This window comes from Ochotona curzoniae, unplaced genomic scaffold (genome assembly GCF_017591425.1).
Source record: "Ochotona curzoniae isolate NIBS_2020 unplaced genomic scaffold, NIBS_Ocur_1.0 contig_1, whole genome shotgun sequence".
Lineage (NCBI taxonomy): Eukaryota > Metazoa > Chordata > Mammalia > Lagomorpha > Ochotonidae > Ochotona > Ochotona curzoniae.
In genome coordinates this window covers 42,702,787-42,724,132 of record NW_024464918.1, presented here as the reverse complement: position 1 = coordinate 42,724,132, position 21,346 = coordinate 42,702,787, and the positions used below count along the sequence as shown (strand labels likewise).

Below are 21,346 nucleotides of genomic sequence, written 5' to 3'. Positions count from 1 at the left end.
CCTCCCCAGTTTCTGGTAACCATAGTAGATTATTGCTTATTTCATATAAATGTCTCTTTTTTTTATCTTAAAAAAAATTTTTTTTTTACAGTTTTATAGGTTTAGGAATTCTCTCCCTTTCTCTCTTCCTCCCCTTCCTCCTTTCCTTGTGTCCCTCCTCCCCTCCCCCATCGTTATTCCCCAAATTGTCACAATAGTATATAGTCCTTTAATAAGAGTTATGAGATTGGGTAGAGGTAGATCTAGTATCGTGCTATAAGGGGAGAGATACATAGTGTAATATAACTTTACTTCCCAGTGTGCTTGTCTTTGTTTATCCTTCATCTGTGAGAGTGTATGTATGCACTCGGTTTCGTGTAACTGTGTTGTAATTTGCCTAAAGGTTGACTTATAGCTGATAAAACGTGGTATTTGTCCTTTAGGGTCTGGCCCATTTCACTAAATATAATGTTTCCAATTGGATCTATTTAGTTGCAAGTGGTAAGATTTCATGGATTTTTTTAAAAATGGCTGAGTAGTAGTCCACAGAGTTGGTGTACTACATTTTCTTTATCCATTCATCTGTTGATGGGCATCTGGGTTGTTTACTTGTCTCAGCTGTTGTGAGTTGTGCTGCTGTAAACATAGGTTTGCAGGTGCTTTCTTGTATGCAGATTTCGTTTTGTTTGGATATATTCCCGTGAATGAGATGGCTGGCTTGTCATGTAGGTCAGTTCTCAGTTGAGTACCATCCATACTGCGTTCTGTAGTGGTTGTATTAGTTCACATCCCACCAACAGTGGATTAGTGTACCTTTTCCCCCACATTTTTGCCAGCAGTTTGTTGATTTCTGGATATAGAGCCATTCGTACTAGAGTTGAGTAGAACCTCAATGTGATTTTTATTTTCATTTCCCTAATCGTTCGGGAGCCTGAGCATTTTTTCATGTCTACTAGCCATTTGAATTTCTTTGAAAAATATGTGTTCATGCCCTTTGTCTATTTCTTAACAGAGTTGTTTGCTTTCCTTTTGTTGAGTATCTGAAGCTCTTTGTAGATCTTGGATATTAACCCCTGATCGTGTAGTGTATAAAGATTTTTTTTCATTCTGTTGGTTGCCACTTTTCTTTGCTGACTTTCCTTTGCTGTACAGAAGCTTCTTAGCTTGATATAGTCCCACTTGTTTATTTTGGCTTTAGCTACCTGTGTTTTTGTTGTCTTTTCTAAAAAGTCTTTGCCTATGCCTATGTCTTGTAGGGTGTTCCCTACGTATTCCTGTAGTAATTGATGGTAGCTGGATGCATATTTAAGACCTTGATCCATTTAGAGTTGATTTTTGTATAAGCTAAAAGATCGGGAGGGGTCTTGTTTGTTACTCCTGCCTGCTAATATCCAATGATCACAACAGCATTTATTGAAGAGACTGACATTAACCCTGGGTTATTTTCAGTTTTCTTATTGCGGAGTAGTTGGCTGTACATGTGTGGATTCTCTTCAGGGGTTTCTGTTCCTTTGATCTTTTTCTCTATATTTGTACTGGTGCAAGACTGTTTTGATTACCACTACCCTGTGGTATGTCTTAAAATTTTATATTGTGATTCCTCCAGCTTTGTTTCTTTTTTTTTTTTTTTTTTTTTAATTTTGACAATCCTTACATATTTAATTGGGGTAAAAAAGGTTTGAGGCCTAAACGGGGATATAGAGGAAGAAGCCCCACCCAGTTTCCCACCCATCCTAAGTCCTGGATGTGGGGCATACTCTGAGATACTCGATCAGATGGTTCCAGTAGTTCACCATTCATGGGTCGCTGCCAGTCTCGCCACTCTAAGCACGATGTGGTCGTTGAAGAGTCCATTGATTGACACAGTCCCTTCTAGAGTCTCCATTTGCCCAGTATTTTGCTGCCAACAGATAGCTGAGGTTGTTGCTTGACTTGTTCTGTCTTTTCTTGGTTAGGACTCTGAGTCCAGTGTCTCGACTGGGGAGATCCTCAAAGAAATTTTGAGGTATTCCCAGTCCAGAGTCTTGCGTGTTCTAGTAAGCATAGGGCCCGGCACAGTCCATTGCCCTGATCAGCTGGTGGTTGCAGTTGCTGGGTTGGTTCTGACTCCACCCGTGTCCTCTTGCAGTCCAGCCTGGTTCCGCCCTGGACACACTTGGCCCTTGCACGTACCAGTAAGGAGTTGCAGCCCAGTCAGGGTGGCCCACAGTAACCCCAACCAGGCCCACCCCCTACCCTGGCTTGCCAGTATATATGGCAGTCTGTCCCAAATACCCTTCTGTTCATATACTTGCCAACAGGTGTTGCAACCTACTTCCATCCAACCGTCCCTAACAGATGTTGTTGGGTGTCTGTCTAGCCACCCCAGCCCCTGTCCTAGTTCCCATGCCCTCCCATGGAAGGTGATGACCCACGAGGGAGGAGCCCACTATTTCCCTCCCAGGTCGCTCCCATTCCAGTTGTGCCCTCTCCAGTTGGCCCTGTGGTTCAACTCAACGTGTCTAACCCTTTGTACCAGCTTCCGCCAGCTGATGCTACAACTAAGCCCCAACAACTAAGCCCCAACAACCTTCACCAACTCTGATTGTAGCTTGCACCAATGGGAATAGTCAGCCCAGCCTGGTTTTCACCCAATCTGGTCCACATGGGGTGCGCAGGTGCTGTGTCCCTGCCTGGTCTGGTCTACCCCCTGCCCAGCTCACGCTCCTCAGTGTAAGTTGCTGTTCAGCTAGGGAACCTCCCCTTATTCCCCTGTCAGCTCTGCCTCCTCCCTTCCTGATTCTCGCGTGTGCTGGTTGGGTGCTGCGGCTGCATCCGGCTCAGGCTACCTCGCCTTGGCATTCCAACTTGTGTGTTGCTTTTTGTCACAACCGGACCTGGTTCGACCCACAGCTTTGTTTCTTATTGTTGAACATTGCTTTGACTATTCACAGTCTCTTGTGTTTCCAGATTAATTTTTGCATCTACTTTTGATGAATTGAAAATCCAACAAAATACAGTCTGAGGCTATATGCGTTGAGAAGAATGTAGTTGGGATTTTGATTGGAATTGTATTGAACCTTAGGTTACGTTTGGTAATACAGACATTTTCATGATGTTAATTCTACTTACCCATGAGCATGGTACATTTCTCCATCTTTTAATATCTTCTTTCTTTAAGGTTTTATAGTTTTTTATCATAGGGGGTTATTCATATCCTTGCTTAGGTTTATTCCAAGGTATTTAAGGGTTTTTTTCTACTATTTTTAATGGTACTGTTCTTACAAGTTCTTTCTCAGCCATGAAGTTGTATCTATAAACTAAGACCATTGATTTATACTCATTAATTTTGTATACTGCTTCCTTGTCAAATTCTTATGAATTTCTGTAGTCTCCGAGTTTTTTGGCTCTTTTTTGCATAGGATCATGTCAACTGTGAACCAGGATAATTTAATATCCTCATTTCCCACTTTAATTATTTTAGTTTCTTTTTCTTATGTAATATCTCTGGTTAGAACTTTCAGTGCTATGTGATATACCAATGGTGAAAATGGATATCGTGTCTGTTTCCAGACCTTAGTGGAAAAGCTTCAAGTATTTTTCTGTTCACTGTTACGCTTTCTTTTTATGTAGTACATTCCTTCTATGCCTATTTTGCTTGGGATTTTTAGCATAAGGTGGTGTTGGATTTTACTGAATGCTTTCTCTGCAGTTTCTGAGATGATCATGTGGTTTTTTGTTGTTGTTGAAGTAGTGTATCACATTTATTGACTTGTGTATGCTGAACCCTTCCTGTGCACTGGGGATAAATCCTACTTGGTCTAGGTGAATGATCTATCTGCTGTATAGCTAGTGTTAAGGATTTTAGCATATATTTAGTGATATTGGTCTCTGATTCTTTGTGTTATGTCTATCTGATTTTGGTACTAAGGTGACATTACCTTCATAGAAAGCTTGGAAGAATTGCCTCCCTTTCTGTTGTTTTGAATAAATTGTGGAGGATTGGGATAAGTTCTACTTGAATCATTTGGTAGAATTCAGCAGTGGGCCTGGTGCAGTGGCTTAGTTGGCTAATCCTCACCTTTCAAGCACCCGGATTCCAAATGGGCACCATTTCGTGTTTCAGCTGCTCCACTTCTCATCCAGCTCCCTGTTTGTATCCTGGGAAAGCAGTGGAGAATGACGCAAAACCTTGGGACCCTGCACCCACGTCAGAAACCTGGAAAAATCTCCAGGTTCTCTACTTTGGCTCAGCTCCTGCCATTACAGCCATTTGGGGAGTGAACCAGCAGATGGAAGAGCTTTGTAGCTCCCTTTCTCTGTAAATCTAATCTGCTTATCCAATTAAAAAAAAAAAAAATCAGTGGACCTGGCACAGTAGCCTAGCGTCAAAAATCCTCACCTTGCACACCCGGGATCCACCTCCCTGCCTGTAGCCTGAGAAAACAGTCGAGGACAGGCCAAAACCTTGGGACCCTGCACCACGTGAGAGACCCAGAAGAAGCTACTGGCTCCTGGCTTCAGATTGGCTCAGCTCCAGCTGTTGTGGCCACTTGGGGAGTGAATCAGCAGATGGAAGATCTTCCTCTCTGTGTCTCCCCATCTCTGTATATCTGACTTTCCAATTAAAAAAAATCAGCAGTGAAATCATCGGTCCTGGGCTTCTCTTTCCTGGGAGGGCTTTAATTACCGGTTCAATCTCCGTCCTGGTTACAAGTCTGTTTAGGATTTCAGTTACCTCATGTTTTTGTCTCTATTGATTGTATCTTCTCACTTCTTATTTTCTTTTTTTGAACTAGCAGTGTGTTAATCTGTTTTTTAGAACCAGTTCTTTGATTCAGTGTTCTGTTGGTTTCTTGGTTTATTTCCTCCCTTAAATTATTTCTTTGATTCTGAGGGGCTGGCTGTGTAGCAGTGAAGTCTTTTTATGTCTTGTTTGTTTTGCAAGATTTTTATTTTCATAAGTGAGCTTTGATACACTGTTCTGGGCTAGCATTTTTTTTCTTTCAAGGTCTGAATCATATCTTTCCGTTCTCTTCTAGTTTGGAGAGTCCCTTGTAGCGGCAGCTCTTCGTTGATTGACATTCCTTTACATGCTGTGCATTTCTCATGTGAGCGTCTAAGAATCTTTTCTGTTTGTTAGACTGAGGAGAGCTTGATTAAGATGTGCCCTGGTGAGGATTGCTTCCAGTTGTGTGTTTTTGGGGTTCTCTGTATTTCTTGTATTTGAATTCCTCTTTCTGAATCTTAACTGAATTTGAACTGGGGTAATGCAACAAGGTGGAGGAATCCACCATTGGGGGGCTGGGGAGAGGTGAGGGGAATCCCAGTGCCTATAAAACTATGTCACATAATGCAATGTAATTAATTAAAAAAAAGAAAGAAAAAATAATTCCTCTTTCTTTCCCAACGATAGGGAAGCTTCATTCTTATTTCACTGAGTACCCCTTTCAGCCTGACTTCTTTTCTGTACTTCAGGGAGTTCAGTGACACATACCTTTGGGTGTTTTGTAGTGTCACTTACATGATTTTCTCAGCTTTACTCAGTTTCTCTTCCAGTTTTTTGAATCTGTGGCTGTTTTGGACATACTGTGTTACAGTTCTGAAATTCTTGTTTCTGCCTTGCTCATTCTGTTGTTGAAACTTTGCCTGTTTGTGTTTTTAATATGTGTAAATGTGTTTTTCATGTCTAATAAGTTTGATTTTGCTTCAGTGTTCCTATCTTCTGTGTCACTTACTACCTAAATTCCTTAAACTCCTGTTTGTGTCTTCGTTTTTCTAAGATTTTTCTAAATTGCTTTTCAAATAATTCTACCATGTCTCTACCATTATCCTCTATTTACAAAATTCACAGTTAGGGTGGTCTGGCATTCTGCCTTTGGCATTCTGAGTTGACTTTTCAGAGCTGCTGCTGCATTTGGTTTTGCCTTTGAGTGATATTTCTCTGGCTTTTTGCTTTATTTTGTTTGCCTAAGATTTATCAGTTTTTGTTGGAGATTCAGAGAAGAGACAGAAAGATCTTCTATTCCCTGATATATTCCCCATGTGACTGCAAAGACCCAAACTGAGCCAATCTGAAGCCAGGAATTTCTTCCTGTCTCTCACTGGGTGCAGGGTCCCAAGGCTTTGAGCCATCCTCCTCTGCTTTCCCAGGACACAAACAGGGAGCTGGATGAGAAGTGGGGTAGCTGGGACGCGAACTGATGTCCGTATGAGATCTTGGTGCTTGAAGGGGAAGGACTAGCAAATTGAGCGATCACACTGGCCTCAACTTTGTGGTTTGTTGTTGTTGTTTTGTTTGTTTGTATTTTTCTTTTTTAAGAATTTTTCTTATTGGGTTATGTGTTTTTTAAAGAGAGTCCTGTGGTGTCCAGGGTTAGTCTTTAACACCAATCTACTTCTTATCTCTCCCCTTGCCTTTTTTTCACATTCAGTTTTTTTGTTGCGGTTGTTAACTCTGATTATGGCCATGTGTGTTAGAGCGGAATTATCTTGGTGCTGGGATCGGGGAGTGCAGTCCTGGGGTCCAGTTGTGAACCCATTCTCCGCAACTGGTTTCTGCCCATCCCACCCAAGGTGCAGCTTGTGGTACATGCTCAGACTGATTTTACTCCCCTCTTTGGAATCTTGACACAGAACTGTGGTCCTGGTGTCTGCTAGGTTTCCCATCTTGCTGTCCGGCCTGAATGACTCCCCCTCCCTGACTCACGCCCACTGCGCCTGTTCTACACCTAATGGACCTAAGTTGGGCTGATTTTACTTCCTCCTCCCTGTTCATGTGCTGTTGGAGACATTGGATTCCGTGAAGCCAGGTCCTGTTCCCTGAGTCTACGCGTTCATTGTTTTCTAGCTAAAATTGTGAGATTATTTCTGCACAGATTATTTCTGCACTGGCTCCTCTTTCCTTTTGTGAGTATTGGGATTGGTGACATGCTCTTGGCAACTGTCTGCATTGGTGTCCCATGAGGGGCTTGGGGTGCAAAGCCATGGATCCTGGTGGGCTTTCCCCGTTCACTGTTCTGTTCCTTGGGTTCATTCCTTCCCCAGTGGGAAGGAATGAGTGCTCAGCAGCTCCACAAGTCCCAAAATTCTCACTCAGTCTCCGCCTCCATTTGCTGGTGCTGGGTCTGTGGTGCACACCCATGGTGTCCCACCACATGAATCCCCCAGACTGGCACAGTCACTGGGTGTGCACTCCACCCAATTCAGGTGCCCATGGGAGCCTCATTGTCCAGTCTACCTTTGTGTCCAAACACTGATTCTGCTAGTCCCACTTTTTGTAGATCAGTTGTTTGCTCACAATACCCCTTTGCTCACCCTCATCCCAACAGTCTGTCTGTGACAGACAACTTCGAGTGCTCCCTGTGCTCCCCAGCTGTCCACACTCTACCTTCTTACTTCCACGGGCCACCTGCAGGTTCTATTCCGCCTGTGTGGAGACATTCCCTGCTGCCCTCCTCTTGTAGATTCTGATTCCTCACACTGAATTGGCCAATTTGGGTCTCCAGGATGACTTGTGTAGAGGCATACCTTCAAATTCCTCTGGGGCAGTTTCCATGGAACAGCTCTTTGAGAGCTATTTGAAAGTTGAAGTTCAGGATAGGACCAATTATAGAAATCTGAATCTAATCATTATACAGGTCTGGAGTTAGCGTCCTCAGTTCAAATTCCTGCTTCACCAGTTTATAGATGTGTTATCTATGGGCAGGCCATTTTATGTTTGCCTTCTCTGGTGTAAGTTTCCTCTCTTTTGTAAATGGAAGTTAGTAATTGTACCTACCTCATTTGGGTGGTTGGAAAGGTCAAGTGAGATTTGGAGGGATAGAGTGATATCCTGTAGAATAAATGGCACGGTTTCTGATATGTAGTAATTCCTGTCCCACCATGCCCCATGATCATGATTGGCACTGTTGCCTACAAACATCACTTCCAAAGTCAGGCAGGGCCTGAGAATAGTGAATTTAGTGTCAAAAATAGTGAGTTTTAGTGTCTTTCGCTGTGATGTGAGAATTGATTCTGCCACTAATAATTCCCCTCCAAACGCACTTACCCCACCACAAGAGGAGAATTGATTTAATGAAGTCAGAATCGTCCTTGGCCTCTTGCCATTGATGTGAAACAGCTCTGTCCATGACCACTTGCCGTGGGAGGGTATAAGTCTGTGTGCTTGTCTTGTCTTGTGTAGCCTTCTTTTATGTTCTTTTCCTTTGAACTAACTTTCATGCCATGTTTGTTCTTCTTTCAAGTCATGGCATGAAAGCAAGCTTTTTTCCCTTTTAATCACTTGCTTCCTGTCATGACTGTTTCCCACTCCCAGCACACATATATAAAGAATAGATGGTGTAAGTTCTGAGTTCCAAAGGAGTAGAGTGAGTGTGACAAGAAGGAAAATGTAGCATTTTAGTCTCAGTGTAGTTGAGGTAGCTTTCTAAGTCCACACAGCTAATTGTGTCAGCTGTTTCCCACTTAGCAACATAGACATTTTTGTGCTATTCAGCCATAGATTCCTTGAGTTTTGATTTTTTTTTTTGAGGCAGCAAATTTTTAAAATATATGCATATATGTGCATATTTGGTTTTTTTCCCCTCAATACAGGTTTCTGTGCATTGGGGACCATCCCTCGGCCCCTCCCTTCCTGCCTCTCTAAATCCCTGTAATTATTTGCCTTCAAGTTATTATAATGACATTTTTGTCTGTTTCACTGTTAGAGGTTTAACTTTCTGATATACAAATGGATCATGACATTATAAATGTAGAAAAAGGGAGAAAATAAAGCAAAGTAATGTAAAAGTATCATTAGAAATAGTAATGGGGGCTTGGCACAGTGGCTCAGTGGACTGATCCTCCACCTTCAAGTGCTAGCAGCCCATTTGGATGCTGGTTCTTGTCCTGGCTGTTCCACTTCCCATTCAGCTCCCTGCTTCTAGTCTGGGAAAACAGTGGAGGATGGCCCAAGGCCTTGACACCATGCACCCCCATGGGAAACCTAGAGGAGGCTCCTGGTTTCTGGCTTTGGATTGGCTTGGCAGTGACCATAGAGGCCATTTAGGATGGAAGATTTCTATCTCTCCTTCTCTCTGTGAAGATCTGCCTTTTCAGTAAGAACAGATAAGTCTTAAAAAATAGTAATGGGAATCCTGCTATTACCCAGGAGTAAAGACATATACTGTGTACATTTGTTATTTCCCAGTATGCTAATCTTCCTATTAAAGTTGATGGTTTTGTCTGTGTGTATGTCTTCTGTGTTATTAGCTGTTGCTAATATCAGAACATATTATACTGTCTTTTTAGGACTGTCTTATTTCATTAAACATAATGATTTCCAGCTGTGTCTATTTGGTTGCAAATGCTGAGATTTAATTTTTTAATGGCTGAGTAGTATTCCATAGAGTAGGTGTACTACATTTTCTTTATTCATTCATCTGTTGATGGGCATCTGGGTTGTTTACTTGTCTCAGCTATTGCAAATTGTGTTGCTTACACAATGCTTACAAACATGGGTTTGCTTCTGCCTTTCTTGTATACAGATTTCATTTTGTTTGGGTATGTCCCCTGGAGTGGGATGGCTGAGTCAAATGGTAGATCTGTTTTTAGTTGTCTGAGGAATCTCCATTCTGGCTTCCACAGTGATTTCACTGACTCACAGTCCCATCAACAATGAATTATGATTCCCTCCCAGCCTCTCCATCCTCACCAACAATTGTTTGTTGATTTCTGTGTGTAGATCATTGGTGTAGAGTCTCAGTGTGGCTTTTATTGGCATTTCCCTAATTGCTAGACAACCTGAGCATTTCTTCATGTGTGTTAGTTCTTTGAATATCATCATTCGAAAAATATCTATGTCCTTTGTGTCTTTCTTAACTGGGCTGCTTGTTTTACTGTTGGTTTCTTAAGTTCCTTGTAAATCCTGGATGTCAGTCCTCTCTCTGTTCTGTAATTTGTGAATATTTTCTCCTATTCTGTTGGTTATCTCTTCACTTTATTAACTATTTCCTAAGCAATACAGAAACTTCTTAGCTTATATATAGTTCTCTTTATTTATCTGTGCTTTGGGGGTCCTGAGGAATCTTTGCCTAAACTGTGTCTTGCAATGTTTTCCTGATGTGTCATTCTATTAATTTGATGGTGTGAGGTCATACATTTAGATTCTTGATCCATTCTTTAAAACTGGTTTAATCTGAAAGTGGTTGCAATGGCCAGAACTGAGCCGATCTGAAGCAGGAGCCAGGAGCTTCTCCCAGGACTCCCAGCATGGTCTTAAGGCTTTGGGCCATCCTCTACTGCTTTTCCAGACCGCAGACCGAGGGGCAGGGTGGGAAGTGGGACAGCAGAGGTATGAGCCGGCACCCACATGGGATCCCAGTGCTTGGAAGGTAAGGATTTAGCCACTGAGCCATTGTGCCAGGCCCAAGAGTTGATTCTCATATAAGGTGAAAAGTAAGGGCTCTTGTTTTCTTACTAATGCAAGTGTATATCCAGTTTTCCCAGCATAGTTTGTTAGAGATTTTCCTTTCTTCCTGGGTTGATGTCGGTTTAGTTATCAAAAATTAGTTGGTTATAGATGTGCAGGTTAGTTTCTGGGATGTCTATATTGTTCCATTGATCTTTAGGTCTTCCCCCCCCCCGCCCCCAGTACCAGGATATTTTGATTACCACTGCCCTATAAGTGCACCCTGAGACTGGTATTGTGTTATCTCCAGCTTTGTTGTTGTTGTTAAGATTGCTTTAGCTGTCTGAGATCTCTTTGCTATTCCATATGAATTGTAGTATCAGTTTTTCTAGTTCTGGAAACAATGTTGGAATTTGAATTGGAGTTGCATTGAATATATAGGTTACTTATGGCAGTATGGACATTTTGATGATTATGATTCTACCGATCCAATAACATGAAAGATGTTCCCATGAGTTGGTATCTTGTGCCTCTTTTTTTCTTCTTCTTCTTCTTCTATTTTTTTTTTTTTTTTTTTTTTTTTTACTGTTTTGCAGTTTTCCTTGTAAAGATCTTTAGTGTGCTTGGTTAGGTTTGTTCCAAAGTGTATGAATTTCTTTTCTATTGTGTATGGGACTAATCTTGGAAGCTATTTCTCAGCCATGGAATTGTTTGTGTATATCAAGGCCATCAATTGATGTGTATTGATTTTGTACCCTGTTACCTTGCCAAAATCTCTAATGGTTCCAGTATTTTCCTATTTGAGTGTTGTTTCCCTGTATAGAAAATCATATTATCTACAAATAAGGATTCTACAAATAAGAATTATTTCATTTCCTGCTTTTCAATTTGTATTTTTTAAATTTCTTGTCTAGTATTTCTGGCCAATACTTCTGGTGCTGTATTGAGTAGCAGTGGTATGAGTGGGCATTCTTGTCTAGTCCCAAATCTTAGTGAAAATGCCTCCAACTGAAAAAGCCTCCAACATTTCCCTGTTCAATATGGTGTTGGCCTTGAGTTTGTCATAGAGTGCCTTGATTGTATTGAGGAATGATCCTTCTGTGCCTGATTTGCTTAAGGTTTATAAAATGAAAGGTTGTTGAATTTTTATCAAATACCTTCTCTGCATCAATTGAGATAATTGTGATTTTTATTATTCATTTTGTTGATGTGGTATATCACATTAGTTGATTTGTGTGTGTTGAACCATTCCTATGTGCCAGGGATAAATTCCTCCTGATCTGGGTGAATGATCTTTCCAATGCGTTATGAATTCAATTGGCTAGTGTTCTGAGGACTTTTTCATTTTACTTTTCTCAGGTTTAGAAACTAAGATAATGTTGGCCTTGTAGAAGGAATTTGAGATGAATGACTCCTTCTTGTTTCGCATAGTTTGTGAGGGATTAATGTTAGTTTTTGAAAGGTTTGGTAGAATTTGGTAGTGAACCTGTCCACGCCTAGGCTTTCTTTGTTGGAGGATGTGCAGGTTTAGTCTGTTTTGTCTATCCTTGCTTAGTCTGTTTTGGTCTTCAGAGTCCTCATGGTTCAATTTTGGTAAATTGTATGTGCCTAGAAATTTATCCATTTCTTCTAGATTTTCCAACTTAGGCATATAGTTGTTTGTAGAAATTCTTAATATTCTTTGTATACCTGTGGTATCCATTGTTATAGTCCCCATTTCATCTCTGATTTTATTAATTTCAGTCTTCTCCCTCTGTTTTATTTTTGGTTAGTTGGGCCAGTGGTGTATCAGTTTTGTTAATTTTAAAAAAAAAAACAGCTTTTCAGTTTCTTGATGTTATGTATGTTTTTGTTTTTCAGTTTTATTCTCTAATTTTTATTTCTGCTTATTTTGTTTTTTTAGATCCTTTAGAAACTTTGATAATTTGGTGCCTTTCTAATTTTTTGATATAGGCATTAATTGCAATGAGTGTCCCTCTTGGCACTGTTTTTGTTGTATCCCATAAATATTGATACATTGTGTTGACATCTTCATTCCCAGGAATTTTTATTGTTTCATTTTGATTTCTTCTGTGACCTGCTGTACATTCAGAAGCATGTTGCCCAGGCTCCTAGTATTTACATATTCTAGAGTTTCTTGACTTGCTGGTTTCTAGCTTCCTTCCTGGTGGTTTGAAAAGATACATGTTATGATTTCAATTATTTTAACTTTGCTGATGCTTGTTTTATGTTCTATTATGTGGTCTGTCCTGGAGAAGGTTCCATGCACTGATGAAAAGAATGTATATTCCATGTCTTTAGAGTGAAATGTTTTGTGGATATCAATTAAGTCCATTTTATCTGTGGTATATGTTAGTTCTGTTGTTTCTTTGTTGAGTTTCTGTCTGGTTGATCTGTTCATTGATGTAGTAGAGTTTGGAGATTTCCCATTGTTACTGTATTGGAGTCTATGTCTCCCTTCAAATTTGTAAACATGTGTTTTACGTAGCCAGGTGCCCTGACATTGAGTGCATATGAATTTACTATAGTAATTTCTTCTTGTTGAAAGGATCCCTTGATCACTACGTAGTGCCCTTCATCTCCTTTAATAGTTTTTATGCTAAAGTCTGTTTTGTCTGTTATTAGCATGGCTATATCAGCTTCCTTCCAGTTGGCATGGAACATTTTTTCCATCCTTTCATTGTCAATGTGTATTGTTGGCAGCAAATAGATGGATTTTGTTTTTTGATTTAGTTCCCTAATATGGCTTTTGATTGGAAAGCTTAGGGCATTTGTATTCAGAGTTGCTATTGAAAGGTATTGACTTAGTCCTATCATTTTAATATTTTCTTGTTGTTTGGTTCATAGTTGTGTCGGGGGTAGGGGGTGCTTCACTTCTGCCCCTTTGATTATGGTGGTTGTCATTGTCTGTGTATAGATCATCTGTAAGGGTAGAGGTGAATTCTTTGCATTTCTATTTGCTTTGAAAGTTCTTTATTCTATATTCATATAAGAATGAAAGCCTTGCTTGGTATAGTGTTCTGGACTGGCAGTTTGTTTTGGAACCTGGATTGTGTCTTCTGCTTTTTTTCCAAGCCTGTAGGATTTCTGAGAAGTTAGCGTGAGTCTGATTGGACATCCTTGATAGGTTGTAAATGTTTCTCGTGCACATTGAGTATATTTGTTTGATCGTTGGAAGCTTGGCTGTGATGTACCATTGCGAGAATTACTGATAGTCATGTCTGTTTGACGTCTTCTGTGCTTTCTGTGTTTGGATTCCCTTTTCTCTATATTAGGAAAATTTTTAATATTGTTTCATTGTATACATTTTTCAACCAACTTCTTTTTCTGTGCCTTCAGGAACACCTAGGAGCCATGTTTGGTCATTTGATGATGTCACTTAGTTCTTACACAGTTTTCCTAACTACTCGTTTCCTCTTTTAGATTTTTGAGAGCCTGGACATTTTCACATGAATTGTCTTCTAGCTCTGAGAGTCTCTGCCACACTTACTCTATCGTTGAGACTTTGCATTGTATTTTTTGTGTAATTGAATTCTTCATTTCTAATAATTCAATTTGATTTTGTTTCATTGTTTCTATCTTCTATTAGGTATTCCCTAAATTCCTTGAACTCCTTTATCTGCTTCTTGCTGTTTTCAGAGTATCTGTTTTCTTGCTGTTTTCCTCAATGTCTTCATCTTCCATTTCTAAGATTGAAATAGTTTTTGTTCCTTGCGGGGGAGGGGTGAGAGTAAGTGGATGCTTGTGAACCCTTGACCATTGCAATACAAATTAGCTGGTTTTCTCCTCAGGCAGAGTCTTGCCTTTTAAGCTGTGTTGTTTTTAGGTCTGTGGGGAGTCTTTTCTGTTCCTGTTCAGTGCCCTGTTTCTTATCTAGACTAGTTAATTTAAGAGCATGAGCTTATTTTCTTCCTGGAACCTGTCTCCCAGTATCACCCTCCTGTTGGCCTCTTCTCCCACTAATCCTTCTCTGCCCAATTTGAAGTGTCTATTCCACCATCTTTGATACATCCATAAATGGCTTCTGAAAGCTCCAGGGTGTCTATGCTGGTCAGGAATTTGCTCACCTTTTCTGTTGTTATGCTAGAGTTTATACTGGCAGAAATTAGACTAAGAAATGTGGCAATACTCCCAATGAGTTAGATAGAACAAAAAATGGTATACAAGGCTGAGCTACCGGCTGGTTAGGTCTGCTTATCGTGTTCCGAGATCAGAGGTGATTGGGCGCATTCAGGGTGGTATGGCCGTAGACAGGTCTGCTTATCATCTTGAAAGAAGCAATATTTGAAGGAATTAGGCTAAGTTAAGGAATGTGAGTTTTTTGCTAAGATTGCTTACATTTGCTAATCCTCCTCAAGATGATTCTAGTCTGCAGTTCCAGGAGACTTCACGGAGAGGGCATTGTGGCTCGGTGTGTTGATCTCCACCTGGGAAGCCTGTGTTGCATTGTAGCATTTGGGTTCTAGTTTGGCTGCTGCACTTGTGATCCAGCTTCCTACTAATGCACCTTGGACAGAGCAGGTAGAAACTCAACTGTTCGAGCCTTTGCCACACTGTGTAGAAGAAATGAATGGAGTTCCAAGCTCCTAACTTTGGCCTGGCTCAATCCTAGCTCTTGAAGGCATTTGGGGAGTAAGTGAATGGAAAATCAGTCTCTCTGTCACTGTCATTATGTCTTTCAAGTATTTGCAAATAAACAGTTTGAGAAAATTTAAGATTTAGCAGCTCTGTTTTGAGTTTCACCCATTTAGCCAGCTTTTTCTTCTACTGTGAATAAGTCCTATGCTATTTACTCATCTTCAGGAGCTGTTGGTGTGTTAGAATTGGAGAATTCTTGAAGGTTATCTGTTACTGATTCTTAACTGGGGAAGTTCACTACCCAGATGGCTCTGGAAATATTCTTAGTGGTCAGTAACTGGAAAATAATATTGAAATTAATTACATTAACCACAAATACTAAACTTCTGCAGAATGTGGGGAGGTCCTGCACAGTGAAACATTGAGATACACGCCCCCCCCCAGAGGCTTACTCCTGGTGACAAACACTGAGAACCCAACCCTCTCTTGTTCACGACGGATATCACAATTCCGCTGAAGCTTGTCCTAACTAGGAGCGAGGCCAAGCCTTGCTGGAACTCCACTTTTCCTTTCTAATTCTTGGAGTTTACAGAGCGTGATAGACATGGACCAAGCTGAAGCCTGGGCACCAGGAATTTAGGCCAGATCTCCCCTGAGGGGAACTCATGCTAATCTCTCACTTGAGTCTTCACCTGTTGCCTGCCAAGGTCTGTGTTAGTAAGAAGCAGAGCCAGGATTTTAACCTAGGTATTGTGATATGGGATGTTCTGTGCCAAGCAGCTTCTTGCCTATACCAACATCTGTCTCGGGCCAAGAGCTCTTTAAAAGTAGATCTGGAACCAGTGTTATTGCACAGCGGTTAAAGATTAAGCTGCCACCTATGATGCTGACATCACAAAGAACCTCTGGTTCAAGTCTTGGCTACTTCACTTTCTGTCCAACACTCTGCAATGTACCTGGGAAAGCAGTGCAAGATGACTAAAGTGGTTAGACATCTACCACTCACATGGGAGACCCAGATGGAGCTCATGGCTCCTAGCTTCAGCCTGGCCCAGTCCTGGCAGTTGAGGCCTTTTGGAGTGTGAACCAGCAGATGAAAGGTCTGTCTCTCTCTGCAACTCTGTCCTTCAAATAAACAAATCTTCTTTAGTGTATCTGTCTGAGATAGTAGCTGATGCTTTTTTGAAAGGACTCTATAGAAGGGAACGGAGAGATTATCCCTGCACTGTTATTCTCCAAATGGCTACAGTAGCCAGAACTGAGCTAGTCAAAAGTCAGGAGCTTCTTTGAGGTGTTCCCTGTGGATTCAGAATCCCAAGGACTTGAGCCATTCTCTGCTGTTTTCCCAGGTGCATTAGCAGAGAGCAGGATTGGAAACAGCAGTCAGGACCTGAACTGGGGCCTATATGTGATGTCTCTGTCATAGGTGGTGGCATAAGCCAGTGTGCCACAAAGCTGACCCTGAGAAAACCCTGTTTTTGTCTGAGTTTCTTTTTTTTTTTTAAGTTTAATTTATTGCAAATAAATTTTATTGCAGTCATATGACTTTGCAATAAAAATACATATGTATATACATATATATACATATATTTGTATATATATGAGAGAGAGAGAGGAGGAGAGGCAGAGGAAGATCTTCCTACTGATGATTCACTCCCTAAGTGACCGCAATAATTGGAGCTGTGCTGATCCAAGGCTAGGAACCAGGAGCTCTTCTGGGTCTCCCACATGGGTGCAGGAACCCAAGACTTTGGACCATCCTAGACTGCTTTCCCAAGCCACACACAAGGAGCTGGATGGGAAGTGGAGCTGGCAGGATTAGAACTAGTGCCCATGTGGGATCCTGGTGCATGCAAGGCGAGGACTTTAGCTGCTGGGCAACCACGCTGGCCCCTTGTCTTAGATTCTTTCAGATGACTCTGAACAGTGTGTTATGCATGTCAGGAAATTTGTACTGAGTAAAGTTAACTCATGCATGTACATTAATAATGTGCTTGAAATAACACATCCAAGTACGTAGGACCCTGCCCTTGCATGGGAGACATGAATGAAGTTCCAGACTCCTGGCTTTGGCCTGGTCCTGCCTGGGTCACTGTGGCCATTGAGGGATTAAACTAGGAGATGGAACCAGTCATCTTTCTGTTTCTCCTACTGCCCTCTGCTCCTCTCCCCCAGAAGTAATTCTAGCTTTCCAGTAAATTGTTAAAAAGCGCGCACATGCAAACAAGTGAACGAATGTTGGGAGTGGAGGATCATGTGAGATTAAGATTAGTTGAATGTCATAATAGGACCAGCAAAAAAGAAAAAACAACAAAGGCAGCTATGCATTTTCAGACACATTGCAGCCTGCTGATGACTTCTTTCAAGAAAAACAAACTTGAAACAGTCAAGATCCAAGCCAAAATATCCTGGCATTTGTTTGGTAAAATTTGAAGAGCCATTTCAAAAGGAAATGTGTTAGGAAGAGAACAACTTTATGCTAAATGAGACACTTAATGCTTTGCAGCAGATAGAGCTTGGCATCAGAAGACTTTTACTGTTTTTCTTTTTAAGATTTATTATATGGGTCCGATGCAGTAGTCTAACAGCTAAAATCCTCACCTTGCACATGCCAGGATCCCATATGGGCACCAGTTCGTGTGCTGGCAACCCAGCTTCCTATCCAGTATCCTGCTTGTGGCCTGGAAGAGCTGTTAAAGACAGCCCAAAGCCATGGACCCTGCGCTAGCATGGGAGACCCAGAAGAAACTCCTGGCTCCTGGCTTCAGATCGGCTCAGTTCTAGCCATTGTGGCCGCTTGGGGAGTGAATCACTGAACGGAAGATACTTTTCCTGTTTCTCCTTCTCTCTGTATATCTGACTTTCCAATAAAAGTAATACTAATTTTTATTTTTAATTCCAATTTTAAAAAGGCAGAGAGACAATCTTCCATTCATTGTTTTACTTCCCAAATTGTCACAGCGGCTGAGTCTGGTGCAGGCCAAAGCCAGAAGCTCCATCCTAGTCACTTGTGTTTGTGGGTACCTGAGTACTTGTACCATACTCTGCTGCCCTGCTGGGCTCATTCGCAGAAACCTGGGTGGGAGTCCTGCTTTCCTTGATGGGATATTGGTGTCACAAGGAGTGCCTTACTGAACTACAGCAGAAGGCTGGCCCTGATTGATTTGACTTTTATTCCTGGAACTTTAAATTAGCTTCTTCCTTTCTTTCTTATTCATACATCATTATGAAGAGGACCAAATGAGAGCACATTTGTGAATATTGTTGTCAACTGTAGAACACCTGATATATACAAGGTATTCTTATTTTATTTATTTTTTTTTTCTAGGAAAAACCAGCCAAAGTCAAAGTGGAATTGACTTCTGGTATCCCCTCCAAAGGCTCTGTGGTTAAAAGAAATCAACAGCCTGTCACCACTGAACAAAATCCGTCTAAGGAAAATGCCTCCAAACTGACTTCAGAGAATTCGGAAGCTGTAAGCCAGCTCCTCAGTGCAGCTCCTCCGAAAGTGAGTGAGGAGAATGAGTGGGAGGAGGTCATCATCTCTGATACCCATGTCCTGGTCAAGGAAGCACCTGAGCAGCGTGGCACACCAGTCACTAAGACGCCAGTGGTTCAGAGTAGTGTGCAGCCTGAGGTCACTGTTGCTACTTCTGACAGCGACGGTCTTGGACCAGACATACCAGTACTGGCAGAGGGTACCAACACCTCCACTCCATTGCCTGTTCCTAAAAAACCAACAGGGTAAGTGTGTGTTATGTGTTGTAGGACTGCTTTTGAGACGGAGCTGTGGAAAAGCCCTGTTTGTTGTTTTAGCCTGTAGCCTTAGAGTTTCTGACAGAGGCAGCAGAGCCCAGTAAGTGATTCCTAGAAATGTGCCAATAAATACCTTTCCCCTTCCACTCTGCTGTCCGCATACCTGCTGTCCTTACACAACTCAGCTCTTTAAGATTTACTTACTTGGAAGAGCAACAGAAAGAGGGAGGGGCAGTGAAAGAGATCACCCCTCTGCTGTCCATCCTGCCCCCACCACCACACTAACAGTCAAAATAGCTAGGCCTGGACCAGGCTGAAGTCAGGTACCAGGAACTCTAGTCACCCAAACGGATGGATATTTTGACCATTATTTACATATATATACACCCCCACACACACAAAATATCGTTCATATGTGTAGATATGTATGTATAATGACAGAGTTAGAGAGAGATCTTCTAACGACTAGTTCACTTTGCAGATTGCCTCAGCGGCTGGGGTTGGGCCAGGCTGGAGCCAGGAGCTTCTTCCAGTTCTGCCGTGTGGGTGCAAGAGCCTAAGGACTTGGGCCACCCTCCACTGCTTTCCTCAGGTGCATTATCAGGGAACTAGATGGGAAGCAGAGCAGCAAGGACTCAAGCCATGGGCACCTGTGTGGGGTGCTACCATTACAGATGGCGTAACCCTTTATGTCACAATGCTGGTCCTAGCACATCGATTCCTGTCAGGCTCCCCACGCAATTAGCAGAGTATTGCTGTGCAAGTTGAAGGCATTGTTGGCTACAAACTGACTTACTGGTTCTAGGTATTGAATTTGGAACCAGAAGTCAACTACAGTGCCTTGTAGAAAATCCTGGCCTGGTCATCCCTTCTTTCCTGTGCTTCAGTTGTCCATTTCCCAGAAATAATTATTCCCAGCTTTCTATGTTTTCAGCCATCTGTTAAGGATATACAAGCAAATGTGTATATGTATATGTGTGTATAACAAATCTTGCTGGTTTTAGAGTTGTTTATAAATTTTATTTTTATTATTGTACCTTGGAGGTGGTTTGTGTCCTAAAAAAAAAAATGAAGCCAAGCGCTTGAGACCTGTTGTTTGGGACATTTCCACAGATGTTCCTCAACACCTGGTGTGAGACAGGGCCTGGCTGTGCTCACTGGTTGGTTGGATAGTTGTTTTTAAGATTGATTTATTTGGGGCCTGACGTGATGGCATAGTTGTTAAAGTCCTCACCTTGTACACGCCGGGATCCCATGTAGTCGTTGATTCTAATCCCGGCAGCCCTGCTTCCCATCCAGCTCCCTGCTTGTGGCCAGGGAAAGCAGTTGAGGATGGCCCAAAGCTTTGGGTTCCTGCACTCGCGTGGGAGACCCAAAAGAGGCTCCTGGCTTCGGATTGGCTCAGCTCCAGCTGTTGTGGCTGCTTGGGGAGTGAGCCGTCAGAAGGAAGATATTCCTCTCTGTTTCTCCTTCGTTTTATATATCCGCCTTTCCAATAAAAATAAATAAATCTTTTTTAAAAAAACTGATACATTTGAAAGAGAGCTTCCATCTGCTCATTCACTCTTCAGATAGCCACAATGACCAGGGCTGAAATAGGCCAAAGCCAGGAGCCTGGAACGTCATCCAGGTCTGCCTTGTGGGTGGCAGGGACCCCAACGCTTAAGCCATCTTCCATTGCTTTCCCGGGCCATTAGCCTAGAGCTGATCTGAGGTAGAGCAGCTTGGACATGAACAGGCACCCATGTGGGATCCCGTGTCACAGGCTTTACCCACTGTTCCACAAACTGGTTGCTATGCTCACCATTTAAAAATAATGAACACTCTTCTCCAGGAACTTTAGGCTGCCTTCCTGTTTGGGGCTAATACACTTGCTGCAGTTGTATCAGTTGAGTTCTAACTATAGTAACTGTCGGTGTTATATACACTGTAGGTGCTGTTTTCTACTTACCTTCTTTATGTTGACCCCATAAAGTGTAATGGTTCTTGTCACTTTTTATGTATTGGAAATTGTTAGAGGAAGGCCGTACACATTTCTGCAGTGGTTGGCTTGAACTCTAAAACCTGATAGTTTAATGATTATACTGTCCTCTGATAGAGTGCTAGTTGCAGGTTGTGCTTTGGTTTTCATCTCCCAGTCCAAAATTGCCAGGAGCTTTCCCTTCTTGATTTTTCAGGGTTGACCTGCCCAGAACTTCGGAGCTTAAAGGCAGAGTACGGGGCAAGCCCTCGCTGCTGGCTGCAGCAAGACCCATGAGAGCGATTCTGCCAGCCCCAGCTAATGTGGGGCGAGGCAGCAGCATGGGACTGGCCCGGACCAGGCATGCCTTTCCCCTGAGTGGTAAGAGCTGGACTAACCTGACAGAAGGGGTTGTCTGATGGGAAGGGGATGGGAGTGAGGTGGGAGACTCGGGATGCACATCTGTCACCTGTTGGGCTTGTGGTGTTCTCAGATAAGACCTCCTCTGTGAGGACGTGCGGCCTGAAGCCAAGCACACTGAAGCAGCTGGGCCAGCCCATCCAGCAGCAGCCACCTGGCACCGGTGAGGGGAAGGTAAGACCCCTTCCCCCAAGAGAAGCAATATAGAGGCTTACTTGCTTCTGTTTCAAGTATCAAAGCCACAGACCCCAGTTTTTACACTGATAGATAGTTGGGAGTTAGCG

The 21,346-nt window shown here is 42.2% G+C and overlaps 1 protein-coding gene across 2 annotated transcripts in view; it reads left to right on the top strand.

Moving 5' to 3' along the window:
* Positions 1-21,346, top strand: part of HMGXB3 (HMG-box containing 3) — a 58,011-nt gene that overhangs the window by 16,642 nt on the left and 20,023 nt on the right. Inside the window, exons 7-9 of one of the 2 annotated variants that reach the window (XM_040972636.1) lie at positions 18,255-18,670; positions 20,860-21,023; positions 21,136-21,236. In XM_040972636.1, the coding sequence (XP_040828570.1) occupies positions 18,255-18,670; positions 20,860-21,023; positions 21,136-21,236 (681 nt within the window). The remainder of the gene's footprint in view (positions 1-18,254; positions 18,671-20,859; positions 21,024-21,135; positions 21,237-21,346) is intronic. The other variant, XM_040972628.1, reaches the window with a different exon arrangement.